Consider the following 16,256-nt stretch of genomic DNA (forward strand, 5'->3'; position numbering starts at 1 on the left):
TAGCAAGAGCCCCAAAGCCTCCTGTCTGGTGTTACAATCTAGAGTGGAGGGTACGGCTATATACATGGGTGTTGGGGTAAGAACCAGGCCCTTGTGTTTACCCAACAAGTGTTCTTACCAATTGACCCATCTATACAGACCCCGCCCCACCATGGCCCAGATGGGGAATAGCATGCAGGATGGGAACAGCTGGTTATTCCTGTGTCACCTGCTTTCGCATCTGCAGGTCAAACAGGCACTGCAGGCACAGGGACCATCTGGCTACTATTGCATGATATTTTCATAATAATGGCCACCTGGCCTGGAGAGCCAGATAAGAACCAACTTGGGCCTGGAAATTTGCCAAAATTATATGAATGAAAGCTTTGAGAAATAATTATATTTTGGGGTGTTCTGGGAAAGGAATACTGACGTACATTTTCAGCCACATCTCTGTTAGCGTGAGAATTAGATGTCGAACAGTAGCTCCTTCTTTGCCTTAGTCCCAGCTGATTCATGCTAATGCCTTAGTTTAGCATCTTACTGACCATAATTCTAGATTGAAAAAGGACTTGGAAGATGTACAAAGCAGCCTTGCCTATCAGATAGGCCTAAGCTAACTTCATGGATTCTGGACCACAGGACGGTAAGCTTGGTAAACGGAAACTGTAGCCTCTGACTCTAGTGTACTAAAGTTTGATATTTCTATAATCTGAGCAATTCCTGTCTTTCTTGATCACCTGACTAAGCCACTTGTTAGCTTTGTGGCAAATCAGCACACATCATTTGAGTGGCATCTGGGGGCGGGAAAGTTCTCTCTTTTACAGAGTTCCATACGCGCATTTCGATGTATTGTTGCATCCTCCTAAAGAATACTGTTCATTGGGCAGTGGTGGCGTATACCTTTAGTCCCAGCACTCAGGACGCAGAGGCAGGAGTATCTCTGTGAGTTCAAGGCCAGCCTGGTCTACAGAGTGAATCCCAGGACAGCCAGCACTACAGAGTGAAACCTTGTCTAGAAAAACAAACAAACAAACAAACAAACCAGAAAGCAAATGCTGTTCATTTACCACTTCTTACCACCACATACCACTTACCGGGTTTTTGGAGAATCATACAGGGGACAGAATTCCTAGCTTAGTAGAGGAGGTGAGCAGGTACATAAAGGTTATCTCAAATCGGTAATCGATATAAATTCTCACATTCTTTTTAAATTTCTGTACTATTTGTAAGCAGCTGGCTGTCTATTTGCATGGTGAACTCAAAAGCCCAGCTACACTGGTCTCACCTTCCCTAGAGGTAGCACTGAGCTGGACAGAGCCAACCCTATGGCCCCTTTGCGATGGCCTCTGATTGCCAAGGTCTGTCCTCACTGCTCTTCCTTCCTGATTGAAGTCTAAGTTTGTGCCCCTCTTGGTACCAGCTGTGAAAAAGGAACAGCAGTGAGTTCTTTAAGACACTTGACCATGCATGGTTAGGGTGCTATGCAAAGGAGCTAGAGCGAAGGAGGACTTTTGGAAGAAGACATTTGAGCTGTGACTATGCAGAAAAAAAAAAAAAGTTAAGGGTAAATGCTCAGACAGAAGTGACCTTCTAGATGCTAGGTCATAGTACACTCGGTATGGTCATAGGTTTCTCCACCAAACCACACGACCTTCATGTCAGGCAAAAGCCACTTTCCTGGCCTTTTGTAGGCTTTTTCCAGAGGGTTCTGAATGTACAGGACATTGTGCTCAGTCCCAGCTGCTCAGTACCCTCTTGTACTAAGAAAATAAGAGTCAAATTGTAGAAAAAACTGGAGCTTCAAGGTCACTTTTGGTGGCTTTATGCCTTCACCTTTATCCTTTCCACAAACAAACCATTCCTAGGTGTTTCATGTATTTTCACTTTCAGTTGTTTTTTTTTTTTTTTTTTTTTCCCTAAATTAATTACTACATGGACAACTCATCTCTACCTAGAACTTCTCTCTCCGGCTGTATTTCAAGTTTTTTAACCAGTAGGAATAATTTTTACCATTCAGCTCTCCAAAGCCTGAAAAATGTGTCAAACCTGTGGGGAGAGCTGAGACACATTTCCTGGTGCCAAAACAAGACTTGCCTTGGAGCTTTGGGATCATGGTAACTCTGTGGTGTGAAACTGTCTTGCCCTGAGAATCAGAAAGAAATGGGGGTGGGGGCATTTTGAGGTTCCCCAGGTGTTCCAGGAGATGGGCACTTTCCCCCCTCGTTTTCCCTCCCAACTGTTCAGGGAGAGGTGAGTCACGTGGCAGCTAATGCAACTTTTTGCTCAATAACTGTTTCCCAAATGGCTACTCTGGGGCCTTTCAGAATTCATGAGAGCTGTCAGTTGTTATAGTAACCGGCCCCCTGCTGTCGAGTTGGCCCTGAGATGCCAGTCGAAGCTCTTGGAACAGGCTAACACACAGTCATTAGACAAAAGCGGGGAGGGGAGCACAACTAAAGGTTGCCATTTAAACATGTTTCCTGATACTTCAAAGACAGCACAGGTTGTGCTGGGGAAGTGCTGGCTGATACAGTTTTAGACGGAGCGGTTTGTTCGAGGCTGGGTAACGCATCTCCCTCCAGTTTCTCAGAACTCAACTGCCTTCTCGCCCAGCGTTTACTTGTGCTCGCTCAGGTTACCCCTTGGTTTGGGGAGGGGGGATATTAGTTACTGATTTGTGGCATTTGCTTCTCACTAAAGTGTTGTCACTTTACTGGGGGTCCCAAGAGCCTGTGATTGTGCGTGAGGAAAAACTGCGGAGATAGCCGGCTCGGCTCCAAAATCCCCGAAAGAGAAAATCTGGCAGAATCCAGAGCAGGGCTAAGGGTTGAAAAAAAGTCTAAATATTGTTGGAAGCTGCAGATTTCAAGTTTTTATGAAAATTTATATATAAAAAAAAAAACAACAACATTCCAACATACTCGAGGTTTACTTCAGATTAGTGTTCACAGCCATACAACATAGTCATGATGTTTAGGGGACAGTCATTGTAGTGACAGACTAGTCTCAACAGAGGGAGACAGGAAGTGCTGAACTCCAATTGTCCCTCCCGCTTTCAGCTTTGTTCCCAATCAAGTAGTACTTTTCTCTAAAGGTTGGCTCCTATGGCAAGCGCTTTTATGTAATAGTCAGTCTAGTACTAACCAAAGTAATTTCAAAAAAGAATGCATTGATGCTAAAAAGTTAGAGGTGTGGGTTCCCAGAAGGAAGCTGCTGTGGAGATGCGGAACAGTGTCCCCGCCCTTACATTTCTGTGCGGGACTCAGCAAGGAACCCACTGAAGAGAAGGTTACGTATTAGGGTTTATTTTCCCAGTTCTGTGGATGAGACTTAAACGAAGAATCATTTCAGTGTGAAATCCTATAGCCCAGGTGGCTTGGGGCAGTCAAATGTAATGAGCCCCCTGCGAGTGTTTGCGTTTGTCACAAAGTACGTCTTCACACAGGCAAGTCTCCGATGCTGAGGGATCTCAGTGTTTAAGAGACTCTACATTAGAGCAATAATTTGCCAAGTTCTGGCCCTGTCTGTCTGGGGTGCCTTCTCTATAAAAGTGTTTGTCCAGAAGTGACAAACCCTCTGCTCTGCCTAACGCAGAGAAAGTGGTGGCAGATGGCAGCCACATGATAGACACTGGGCAACAGAGACCTTCTGGGAATGCCTAGTTGGAGCTGCCTGTTTGCTGGGACGGTGTGTGCCAGCCAAGGTGAAGAGCGGGCGTCTGAATGAGGTCATGAGTGTGACTCTCTGCCCTCCTACCAACATTAGAGTAATGCTACCTTCTGATACATAAACCATCGCTTCAGAGAACAAGCCTACCTTGTGTTTCTTACCTCAGCACCAGAGACCTACCTAACGCTAGCCATTTCTGTGTATAAGTGCCCCCTTTTGAAGACACCTTGATAGCAGGGGTGTCTGGAGGGAGGGCATTGGGGTGCAGCTCTGGGTGGGCAATTGAACTACTGTCTTCTACACATGTTCTCTTTTGTCTTTTGTCCATTTAGAGGGTGTAACAAAATAAAGTCCAAGGGCTTTCCCAGACGTTCCCGTGAAGTGCCTTCTTCTGGGGAGAGAGGAGAGAAGGGGAGCAGGTGAGGGCGGCCCAGCTTAATGGGGGCAGTCTCAATGGCTGGGAATGGCTTGCAGAACTTTTGTTTTGTTGCTATGGGGATGCAAGTCTCCTAGAGAGAAAATGCTGCTGTACACCTGTTCCACCACACATAGTAAGACCTGTAAAGACCAGCTGAGCCTCCAGGTAGCTGCTGTCTGTCACAGCAGCTCCAGCCGCGTGCTTGCTTTGCTTTTTTTTTTTCCCCCTATGAGCTGGGCCGTGTTTTCTGTTTCATTGGTAATACTGTGGGCACGCTATGTTTGCGTGTCTGTGTGTATGCTGCATCCATTTTATTTTTTAAAAATTCAGATGTTGCATGTTTAGAGCTTTCATGGTTTTTTTCAAAAGAGCATAATGCATGTTTACAGCTCTTGTGTTTGTTTTTTCAAAGAAAAGCATAATCTTTTTCAATGAAAAACATCTTAATTTATAAATAAGGGGTTACAACCAGGAAAGAGACAGAAAATTAACAAATGTGGATATAACATGCTGTTCCATTAAAAGTAAATGTGCATGAATTTTTAATATTCTGGAAAAGTACTAACCTGAAAAGTCTTATACAAAACAATTAGAAGTTGTAAACATCATCTTAATTACTGCACTTGAACCTCTTGAGAATATTTATATAAGACTTGCCTTACATAAACTGTTTAAAATTAATAACCTTTAATATTAAATTATTTAGTAGAGTGGTTAATCAACCCATTTTTACTTTCAGTTCACCAATTTATAAAACTTACATCTGACCTTCTACACAGAATGGCTTGTCTCTGTTGTAATAGATCTTATTAGTGAGGTGAAATTGCAGGTATGTCCCAGGATAATCAAACAGCGCTGTACTACCTGAGGGGGGATTTTGGAAAGTTAGTGAGGCAGCCCATGGCTGGCCCATCCTTATGCTGTACAGTGCATGGCTCACTGACACTGGCCATGCCATTATGCCTTTCTATGATCTTTTTTTTAAAAAACCTTTTGAAGTTTTCAACTTCTAGTATACTTTCAAAGCAGCTCTAAAAGGAAAAGGACCAGAAACCTCTCTTTGTAGCTCTAAATTACAAAATCTTCTCTTAAAAGAGAGGGGCCTGGGGATGTCACATGAACAGTTGTTGTGCCCAGTCCATGATGACGTGTCTTCTGTGGACGTCATATGTTATGCTGCTCTGTGATGGCATTTTCTTATGGTAGGCCTTTAAAGAACCAGCATGCCTGGGACACAACACAGCTCCCGGGGCTCTCAGGCACGATATCAGTATGTGGCCCTTAGTGTGGGAGCGGACTTGGTACCGGCCACTGTGTTTTACCCAGGAGATACCTCATTCTGCACTTTGCTACTAGGAATCTGACAACGTCTTTACTTAAGACTGAGGAGAACATGTTAGTTCCACCCAGGTTCATGCTAGCCATCATCTTGAGGAACCATAGGTATTTATGGACTCTGTCTAACTGTGAGGTAGGCAGTATAAAATGCATGTTTTGTAGTGTAGCTACAAACACAGAGACTTCCTGGCTCTCCAGAGATATCTTTTAGACTAAATGTCTTCATCTAGAAAATGGGTCTTTTGAGAACTCTTCTTCATGAAATGGCTGTAAAGATGTTAAGCAGTATATATGAAATTCTTGGTGAACGCCTGAGAAGGAGACATGGAGGCTCCAAGAAGGTAAGTGACTTGGCCAGGCAGTCCTGTTCAAGTAGGGCTTCTATTCTAGGCAGCTAGATCTTAAACAGGTCCTTTCTCTCCTGCCCTAGGCCACATTCAGTACCCCATAAGGAAGAGCTGGGCCCCCGATAGAGTCTCTGCCCTCAGGGGTTCAAGGCTTCCTGCTCCTGCTCTCAGGATCTGTCCAAAGCTCACAGTTACCCACTCCCCCAGTGTGTTCTGTATGCTTATAGACTGCAGCCCACATGCCCTTTCACTGCTCCACACGGCACCCACAAGCCTTAGCTACTAACCTAACTCCAGAGGAAATACTTCTCTGGTGTACAGGCTGCTACCTCTTCTAAGCTTCTACTGAGGGCTGGAATGCACCAAGACAGGCAGCCTCCACCAGCCTCTGTGTCTACTACCTTTGTCCCTTTCTCTTTCTTATCTCCCCTCATGGCCTGAGAGAAGAGAAACCTCCCGAGACCCTGAAAGAGCAGCAGTCCACTTAGTTGCAGTAGCTGGGTACAAACCCAAGGTGACATCAGCCTTCTACCCCTGCTTTCTAGGACACTTTCCTTAGATGTCCCTTTGTGGACACAACACAGGACCATGCCTCCAAGGCCCCAAATCATGAAAAGTGTGAGCTAAGGACAAAATTATAAAAACCAGACTCAGGTATTAAAGTTAAAAAAAAAAAAACTGACTTAAATTTTGAAAAAGTACTCGACATTATTCAAAATAATAGTTCCATCTGCCCACCCTGCACCCCACCTCCTTACAACTAGGTGCTCATCTCTGCTAATCTGTATATTATTCAAGTTACATAGCTAAGCAAGTAAGGCTGTCTATCGTCCTCTACGTGGTAAAGCACTGCATGTTTTACCCGTGTGCTTTGCTTTGTCGGAGATAACACAGTTTTTCTCTAGGCATCGATAGTTCCCCCCCCCCTTTTTTTGGAGGGGTGTTTTTTTTTAAAACTACATATATCGTGATTTATTTAAGCAACCCTCTAAGGCTGTCAATTTTATGACAACGCAATGCTATGTTAAAGACTTTGTTAATGTGTCATTTTGCACATGGATAAATACAGCTACAGGATAAACTCAGGAAACTGGAGGCATCACAGGGTTCATGGACAGTGCTTTGATAGATGGTGCCACATGGCACTCTGCCTCTGAGTCTGGGGGTGCTTCTTTTAGCAATATGTGTATGGATCTGCCTCCCTACAGCCTGTCTAGTGCTCGGCACCATGGCCTTTCTGTTAACTCATCACCGATGTAGACACAGTGTCAGTGTACTCCCTGTATTGCCATTTTATTATAAATAAGGTTGAACCACCTGGTTTTCTTCCTTCAAATGTTTGTTTGCTTTAGCAATGGTTCTCAACCTTCCTAATGCTGTGACCCTTTAGTACCAGTTTCTCTTATTGTGGTGACCCCAACTATAAAATTACTTTTGTTGTTACTTCATAACTGTAATTTTGCTACTGTTAGAAATCATGATGTAAACATCTGATATGCAGGATATCTGATATATGGCCCCATAAGGGTCATGGACCACAGGTAGAGAACCAATGCTTTAGACAGTCTCCTCAGGTTGAGAGATTTGTTCCAAAGTTCTTGTGTGAGTACTTTTCGTTCTTCCTTTTTTTAAATAATCAATTGTTGATTATTCGTTGGGAATGTCAACTGGATGACAGTGAGGTCGTCTTTTGGGGACCTTATGCCAAGTTTCACAAGTACTGCTACAATGGGGATAGTCAGTAAAAAAGTACATCGCACCTTCTTAGATTCTGAAGTATTAAGGCTAATAAAGAATATTACAGCAAGCCAGACATGGTGCTGCACAACTTTTATCCCAGTGCTGGGGAGGCAGAGGCAAGCAGATATCTGTGAGTTCAAAGCCAGCCTGAGCTACATAGTGAGTTTCAGGACAGCCAGGGCTATGTAGAGAGACCCTGCCCCCAAACAAAGCAAGCCAAAAACCATAAGAATATTACAAAAAAATAGTTAACCATTATGTTTAGAAAGTAAGTAGTCTCCAGCCCATTATAGATGGTAGCTCTGAATGGTAATGCGTGAACTGATATGGACTTTAATGGGACTGTTACCTGCCTAGAGTCAGTAGGTTTGAGAGGTCAATGGTGAGCACCTATAGCCTTTTTCTGGGTGTTCAAACATTCCAGGCTAGGGTATAAAGACACAACAACTGCCTCAAAGACCCTGGTCTTTCCCAGGTCTCCATTGAGTCCTAGAGATGAGTTGTGAGGGGTCCATTTCCTTGGAATTGGCTGAAATGTTGAAAAGAGCAAGCTCAAGTTACCGAATGTGGCTTAGGAAGTGACCACCGCTGTCCCATTTCCTAGGAAAGCATCCCTGGGCATCTTGGAGAATTTCTTGGCAAAAAACACTGTTGAGTGAGCAAAAGTATGTCTGCCATTTATTTATTTTCTCCCCTTTCTTAAAGTCACTAAAGGCAACTCTACTTATCCAGTAGCATTCTCACTGTGGAAATCACACTTTTTTTTTTTTTGTCACTGTCGCCTACAGCAGGGATGAATTGGGACATTGTTGCTATCCACATTGTGCTGGGAACACTTTCTCTTCACTTAACATCTGCACTCCCTCTCCTTTCTACCCATCTTTCGGGTGATTTTGTTCTCTGTTCTCTTCCCTTTTTTTTCCCTCCCCTTTTATACTCCACACTCTATTTGTCCATAGTGTGACAGCCACATGCCCAGGACATCCCAACAGTCCTGATGTGAAACATGACACTTTATTATCCCCCCAAAGCATATTCTGATTTGTCAGATTTTGTGTCCGCTCTCACGGCTTGGAAAGTATGCCAACCAGAAGCATATTTTGGTTTCTGAATCTTTCTTGCTGGAGGAGCCATTCCGGAGACTGCACTGTATAAACTTAGCCGCATAAACCGGATCACTTAACAGGCAGTAAGGACAACTTAACAGCAAAGAGTTGTTGTGTATGAAAAAATCTCAACTTAGAATTGAGTTGGGCTGCCTTCCAAGCAGGACTGGGAGTAGCTTCAGGCAGACACTGCTGAGGGAAAGCCCAGCAATATGCACAGTCTTTCCCTTCTATTGTTTGTCACTTCCGTTTCTGGAAAGATTTTTCCCTAATAAATCAATCTGAGTCTTTTTAGCACAGCTCTCAGTCTCTTTCTTTGATGGCCTGTTAGTGTTTGCAGCTTTCCATTAATAAATGGCTTTTACTCATACAGAGTTCACAACAACACACCCATTTACAAAAGTAAATATTAATGGGATTTCTGTTCTTGACAACATGAAGACAAATGAGATTATTAGTGTGTATGGCACTGTAAATTCAAATGAGGGTAGTCTATGAATCATTTGAGATTGCTTAATTAATATTCAGCAGTGGCTCAGCCAACTGCCCGCTATAGTCTGCAATTAGAATTTTGCGTTCACACTGCTAACAAACTCCTTCACACTCTGCTGTGATTAGAAAACCATTGAGCTTAATTTGAAGATGGTGACTTGATTTCTAGTGTCTGTATATCAACATTTGTTTAGTTTATAATTGTGAGTTTTCATAACTGAAAACCTTGTTAGGATTCCCCCTTCAGCCCACAGCCCGGCATCTACAGCAGTAGAGAAACAGTGTTGGGATAAATCAAAGACTGGGAAGAGAAACCAGCTTGTCAAAAGGCTGGACATGCTGAGCCCGATGTCCCTATGTCTCAGGAGCCCTTGCCTGCTGTTGGAGGGGCCTTTCTGATAGACAGAGTACCAAGTGCCACTTTAGTCATTTCTTGATCCGGTGTCAGCCCTTTGTTTCAGAAAAGTGTTGGTTGCCTACTAATTTCCAAATTCTTGTCAGACAAGCTGAAAGAGACTGAAGTAAGAGAAGTGTTAGCCCACACCAGAGGTTGTCTAACTAGGTACCTGGAGAAAAAAAAAAAAACAAAAAAAACAAAAAACAGAAGCCACAGCATGGGAGTGTGTTGTGTAGGCCTCCAGGGTGTTCTGCCTTAAGACCGTCAGATTCCTGGAAGAAATAGGGAAGAGTGTTTTTTAAAAATCCAGAGTTTTTCTGCTCATCTCTGTAGTTTGCTTTATATTGCTGGCAGAGCAAGGCTCTCTAACTGGATTATGCTAGTGGAGCAGCTGTTTGTGTGTGTGTCATTAGTCATGAGGGCCAATTAAAAACAGCCGAACCTGCCATGTGCTGGCACCGTGTGTGCCTCGGTGGGAGCCGTAGGACTGAGAGATGACAGCTAATGCAGGTCAGTGTCTGCTGCACCCTGATGACAGACAGCTTCTGCTGTCACTACAGTAGAGTGCCTAGGTGTTGACAAATTCCCTGTCCACAAAGTAGGTCCCTTATTTGAAAGAATGCAAAGCTATTTCTAGAAATGTCAGCTAAAGAACAACATTTGATGACCTGTAAGCCTCACAGGTCCTCTGGACTTTTAAAAAGTTAGACACATAAATGCACACTTGTTAAAAAAAAAAAAAAAGAAAAGAAAGAAAGAGACAAAACAAATAAACAAACAAAAACCCCTAGACATCGCACAGTTGGACCACAGCGTGGGAGGTGGCCTTGAGAGGAGCTGCTAAGCAGAAGCCACCCAGACTGGGAAAACTGCTAGAGAAGATACCTCCATCTTAACCCTTTTGACTTCCAGGGAAGCCTTTCTTAGAAATCATTCTAAAATGTACAAGTCCATGTCTTTTTCAAAGCGGACAGATGAATACAGAAGAATATAGGAAAAGTGTTCTCCTATGGCTTTATCAAACTTCTATGGATATGATCATAGATTCATGAATTGGCCAGCACTGGTCTAGCATGAGATGCGTTTGGAGGCATGCTTACTTTCCAGGCGTATATTTTTGTGGGAGACTGACTCACTGTGGCAGGATGCTTACTGTGGGAGGGACACAGCAGAATTATGACCAACCGAAGAAGCAACAGATATATGTCTCCCATTCTGTCTCCTTTATCCACTGAATTCAACTGAAAAAGCACATCGTGCACAACGAGATTGTCCCCTGCCTGCTCCCATCTGGAACTGTTCAGTCTGCTGTTTCATAATACTTCTTCATTGATGGAGTTGTATCATGGGAAGTCATGTCACCCTGTGCTTTTCAGGGTCTTCAAGTAGAGAGACACTTAAAACTGAAAACACCAGAATACTGCACAGCATTTGCTATTTATGGAAATACCACAACTCCAGTTCCTTCATAGGAACGAAAATGAGTCTTGCTATCTGACAGGTAGAGTAAGTCACAAGGGTGATTTAAAAATCAGCCATAGCAAGGAAAAACTGAACACTATCTTTTCTGTATTTTAGCCCTCTTACCCCCCCAAAAGAGTTTTATTCAGAGTATATAAAAGAGCAGTTTGCCATCCTAGTCCAGAATGCCAACCTACTCTTTTTGTTTATTTGTTTTTTCATTTTTGAGACAGAGTCTCACTATCTAGCTGTCCTAGAACTTACTATTTAGGTCAGGCTGGCCTTGAACTCACAGAGATCCAACTCCCTCTGCCTCCCAAGTGACAGGATTAAATGTGTGCCCAGCTGCCACCCCTAGGTTCTAATGGAAGTGGAACTGAGGACTTGGACATTCCTATTCAAGTGTGTGCTGTACAAATACAATCATGTTAATGCTCTTGAGGCCATAATGACTATTTTTTGTACTATATGGGATCCTGTAAATTCTCATACATTTTATGGGCACTTTTATGATACTGCCCACCTTTCATTTAAGGTTGTTTTACTTTCACTGGCTTCTTAGTGACAGCACCAGAGAATTTCTGGAACCAGTGTCCCTTTGTCACTGCAAATCAGCTTGCCCAGGAGGAGGAGGTGTGTCCCACCTAGGCCTCTCAGGTGGTTGTCATCATGTGTCGGCTTTGTCCTGCATGGCTTACTCAAACCAAAGAAGTCTGGACTTCTGTTAATAACCACTGTTGACTGACTTGTAGCCATAAGGAAGCCAGAAGAGACAGATACAGAGAGAAACAGGTGATCTATCTTTAGGGACCCTCTAAACTCCAAAGACTCTCTAAACTTGGAAACCCTTAAATATCAGGGAATATATGCTGCTAGTATAGATTAGGAAAGGCAGAAGACAATTAATTTGGGTTATCAGTACCCCAGTGAGGTCAATTCAATGAAAATACTGTTACCTGGTTCTTTAAGGGAGGGGTGAGCACCTAGGGGTATACGAAGTGAGAAAAAGCATAAAATGAGTGGTGGCGATAAACTAGGTTACAATTTGTAACCAAACCTGTAAATGCATTTCTTCTTCGTTCTAACCATGATCTACTTTGTTTTCCACTTTTATAACAATACTTGCATAAATATATTCACGGTAAAGCAATTTTGGAAATGGCTCTTCAGTATCCTAGAAATCTGTTCATTCAAGAGGGATTGTTAGGCTGTGTTAGTTGAAAGAGAATTGAAACTACAAAGAAAATTGAAATTGCATACTCAGTGACATGCTTGAGAACACTTTGAGAAATTCCTGTCTCCATTCCCCTGGGCTCAGACTTACGGGCAACACTACTTCTTTGAACAATGTCAAGGGAGAAGTTTAGAGGGATTGAAACTTGTGGGTATTTTTTCTCTCCCTGCCTTTGCTTTTTTTTTTTTCCCCTCGAAGCTTACTAAACATCAAGAAGAAACCATTTTTATGGTACTTTTCAGAAGTGAACAAATTAAAATAAATGCTGTACGATATCCTTCTGGCTTGTTGGAAAGTTAAAACCAAAGTGTAGGGTTTGTACACAAGAGGAGCACATCACATTTGGGAGTGCAATGATCTGGTAGCATCCTGGCCCCAGGATAGACTCTTAGGAAGTGGTCATTAAAGCAGTGGCAACAATGAGGTGGAAGGTTAGGCAAACAGTAGCAATGAGGATGCCATCCATATTCATTTGTTAGAAGGGATATATACCTATGATAGGATTGTAGTTTGTTATTAATAAGAAAGTACAGCTGGAGAGGTAGCCCAGCGGTAGAGCACTAGTCATGTGTGAAGCTCTAGGGTCACGCCGCAGGACCACCACATGTTCTGTGTGTCTACACACGCACACCCGAGTTTTGGAGTAATTACAACACTAGTCCTTGGTTCTTGTTACCTCCTTGATGCTCTATGGACCAACTCTTATATAGAGCAGCCTGAGTGAACTTGTTGAAAGCGATAGCCGAGAGTGTGTGTGTCACAGCATAGATGGGATTTGCCAGCAAAAGCCAAAGAAGGTTGTCCAGTCCTAACACCTGCCAAGTCTGCCCTGTTCTAAGATGCTTTGAATAGCCCTAACTCTGCCTAGAATGCAGTTCCACCAGTGCCATACCTGTCCTTCACTCTCAGGACTCAGCTCAATGCCCTATCATCCCTTCTTTCACCTTCGTCAGTCAATCAAGACCCTATTACGCTACATTTCCCCATAACTATTGACATATTTGTGGTTCCCTTTCACATGAAAATTAATTGGCATGAAAGCAGAGTCCTTGTCCATCTTGTTTTTCCTGCTCCCAGCATCACTGAAAATGGTCAAGGAAGAAGCAAATAAACAAAGGTATCAGAAGGATGGTCCCCCGAAATGTTAACAGTGCTTAGAGGAAGGTTAAGTGCTTAAGGTGATTTTAATTGATCTTTCTCCTTTGTTCATTTACATTCACTCATCTCTCTGAAAGGATCTTCCTTTCCTTGTGCAGTTCTTTCTAAATGACTCCAGGGCTTAGCTAGGCTCAAGGAACTGGTCTTGAGGATGACAGACAGCTGCAGAGATGCGAAATCTGCACGTGTGATGCTGTGGGTGGGTCCTGTGTTAACAGCTGCCACATGCCTTAAACCTTTCATTCAAAGGGAGATTTCCCCAGGTGCTGTGCTGACTCATCCACCCATGTCACAGAGTGGGACGAAAGCATGTGAGGCACAGCAAGGCACAGATGTGCATAGCTTTATCGCCCAGGTTCCTGACCCCAGCCCCTCTTGCCAGCTTCGCTCTGGCAGTCACAGAGTTAGTTACTTTGCTCCAGGGAAAACCCATTATAAGCAAGCAGCACATGGGGCACTGGAGTGAGATTTGCTTCAGTACACACTGCTTCCCTCCCCTCCCCCACCCCAAAGATAATGTGTAGCTGTTAGTTCTCCATGTAGCAGCAGGATTGGCTGGGCTGTCTGCCTGTTTCCTAGAAAACAATCATCTGAACCGTGGCTTGTTCCTTCCTAAGTTGTTTGGCTGTTACAGTAACTTAGCCAGTAATGGAATCCCATGTGCTAACCACTTTCCGTGTTAGAAGTGATAGCTAGGCATAGCAATTTGCAGTCTTAAAACACAAACTTCTTTTGGAGACTTGTCTCATTCTGCTAGCCTCAGCTGCTCTTGAACCCACCATGCTTTTCTATCTACATCTGGAGTGCTGGGATTACACACTTGCCACCATTCCCAGCGCAGAGGTCACTAGGTAGTTATTATTTTTGTTGTTTCTGTTGCTGTTCATGGTTCTGTGCTTTGAAGCTGAGCTGGCATCTGACATTGATCTGAGGGATTTCAAGAACTTGTTCAGGCTGTTGAGTAACTAAACAAAAGCAGAGTACCAACAGCCATGGCCCTGAATGAGCGAGAATCCCACTCATGTGTAGTGCCCGTGACCCCGTGTCTCAACTTCAGCATTGCATCATGGAAAATCTACGTACAAAGAAGATGATAAGGGAGAAGGAAAAAAACAAAAAGTTAAAAAACAAAAAGCAAAAAGCAAAACAACAACAACAAAAAATGGGCAAAAAATGAACAACTAATTTTAAAACAGAAAGAAGTTGGCATTTCAAATACGGCAGTTGTATTTTTCATGTGCATTTGGCACTATGTGGTTAGGGCTAGAGCCCCACAGTGTATACGTCTTACTCCAAGCAAAGTAAAAGATATCAAGTATAGTAATGAACGCTGATTCTCTGCTTCTATTACAAATGTCAGGCACTTGCAGAAAACATTCACCTTCTTTTGATGTTCTTTTTTTAAATTTCATTTTAATTTTATTAATTTATTGAGATTACAACTCAATTGTTATCCTATCACTTGTATCCTCCCATTCCTCCCTCCCTCCTGCTTTCACCCTATTCCCCTCCTCTAAGTCTATGACCAAGGGAGACCTCCTTCCCCACTATATGGTCATAGGCTATCAAGTCTCATCTTAGTAGCCTGCTTATTCCTTCTTTGAGTGCCATCAGGCTTCCTCACCAAGGGAAGGTGGTCAAATATTGGGCATCAGAGTTCATGTCAGAGTCAGTCTCAGCTCTCCACATAACTGTGGAGAATGTCCTGTCCATTGGGTAGATCAGAGTAGGGGTTTGATGATTACTACTGTATTGTCCTTGGTTAGTGCAATAGTTTGAGCAGACCCCCCTGGGCCCCAATCCACTCATCATGATGTTCTTCTTCTAGGTTTCTAGGCCAGCCCTACAGTACATGTGGGCTTGGGGTCACTCATGTTTAGATCCCCTATGCCTTGGAACAACACTGACCGGTTCTAGAGCAGTACCCTTTCCATGGAAAAACTTGGATCATTTAAAGGAAAAGCCTTCGTTCTGGGACAAGTGCTCATTTCTAGTGGCGTTGGTGATAGCAGATCTGCAGCTCCCTGCTATGGGAAAGCTGTGTGACACCGAGGTCTCTGCATTCTTGCAGGGATTTTACTTGATTTGTTAGAATTACTGACCCCCATCCCCACCACCACCCACCTTCTTTGGCTTCTTAAAAACATCCGAGGGTTTTTCTTTTTCCATTAGATAAGCAAAGACATCCTGAAGAAAAGTTGACGTATCCCTAGCAGTTAGAATACAGACCCCAGAAAGTGCAAAGCCATGGTGTGTAAATGTTGCTTGGAATGAAACACAGGGCAGTGGGACTGAGCCTAGTGACTGGAAAGCTAGCAGGATGCCGCCTGCCTGGCTAAAAGACCCAGCAGTAAGGCTAGCTATTGTAAAGCCCCTCCGCCAGATGAACAGGGACCCTTCTCTGGTCACAATAGCCATTCACACTGAGCAGTCTCATTAAATATTCAGTTTGTGCTTCCGGCAGCTCATTAAGGCCTCAGCAAGCAGTGACGTGGATGCTGGAAAGCTGAGGGCTGGCCAGTGTCTCTCAGGCAGAGGCTGCCCGAGCTGCTCCTCGCAGCAGCCTTTCTGCTCACTGCCTGCCCTATGATGACCAGTGTGTGCTCGCTGCTTTGCTTGAAGTACAGGTAAAAAACAAAGCGGAACTGAAGACAAGCAGAAAACACCTGCAGGCTGCTGCCCTGGCCTCTTGTCTGGAAGGGCCTCTGATTTGCACAGGCTTATCCTATTGGAGCCCCCTGACCCCTTTAAAAGCTGTCTGAGGATTTGGGGCCTTGGCTAAGCACGAACAATGTGGTGTCATTGTACAATTGGGCTGTTTGATGACTATGTTGGAGGGGATTCAAGGTGTGGTTTTGAACTTGGTACTTGAGGGTTAGTCAGAAGAGCAAACGGTTCCTCTGTAACTCATCAG

At 43.7% G+C, this 16,256-nt stretch overlaps 1 protein-coding gene across 3 annotated transcripts in view; it reads left to right on the forward strand.

The window, feature by feature from the left end:
* The window catches only part of Ptprg (protein tyrosine phosphatase receptor type G), a 684,777-nt gene that overhangs the window by 623,760 nt on the left and 44,761 nt on the right, over positions 1-16,256 (forward strand). Inside the window, exon 14 of one of the 3 annotated variants that reach the window (XM_051139702.1) lies at positions 3,984-4,070. The exons of 1 other annotated variant lie outside the window; for it this stretch is intronic. In XM_051139702.1, the coding sequence (XP_050995659.1) occupies positions 3,984-4,070 (87 nt within the window). Of the gene's footprint in view, positions 1-3,983; positions 4,071-15,913; positions 15,970-16,256 lie in introns of those variants that run through there. One more of the 3 variants, XM_051139700.1, reaches the window with a different exon arrangement.

This window comes from Acomys russatus, chromosome 3 (genome assembly GCF_903995435.1).
Source record: "Acomys russatus chromosome 3, mAcoRus1.1, whole genome shotgun sequence".
Lineage (NCBI taxonomy): Eukaryota > Metazoa > Chordata > Mammalia > Rodentia > Muridae > Acomys > Acomys russatus.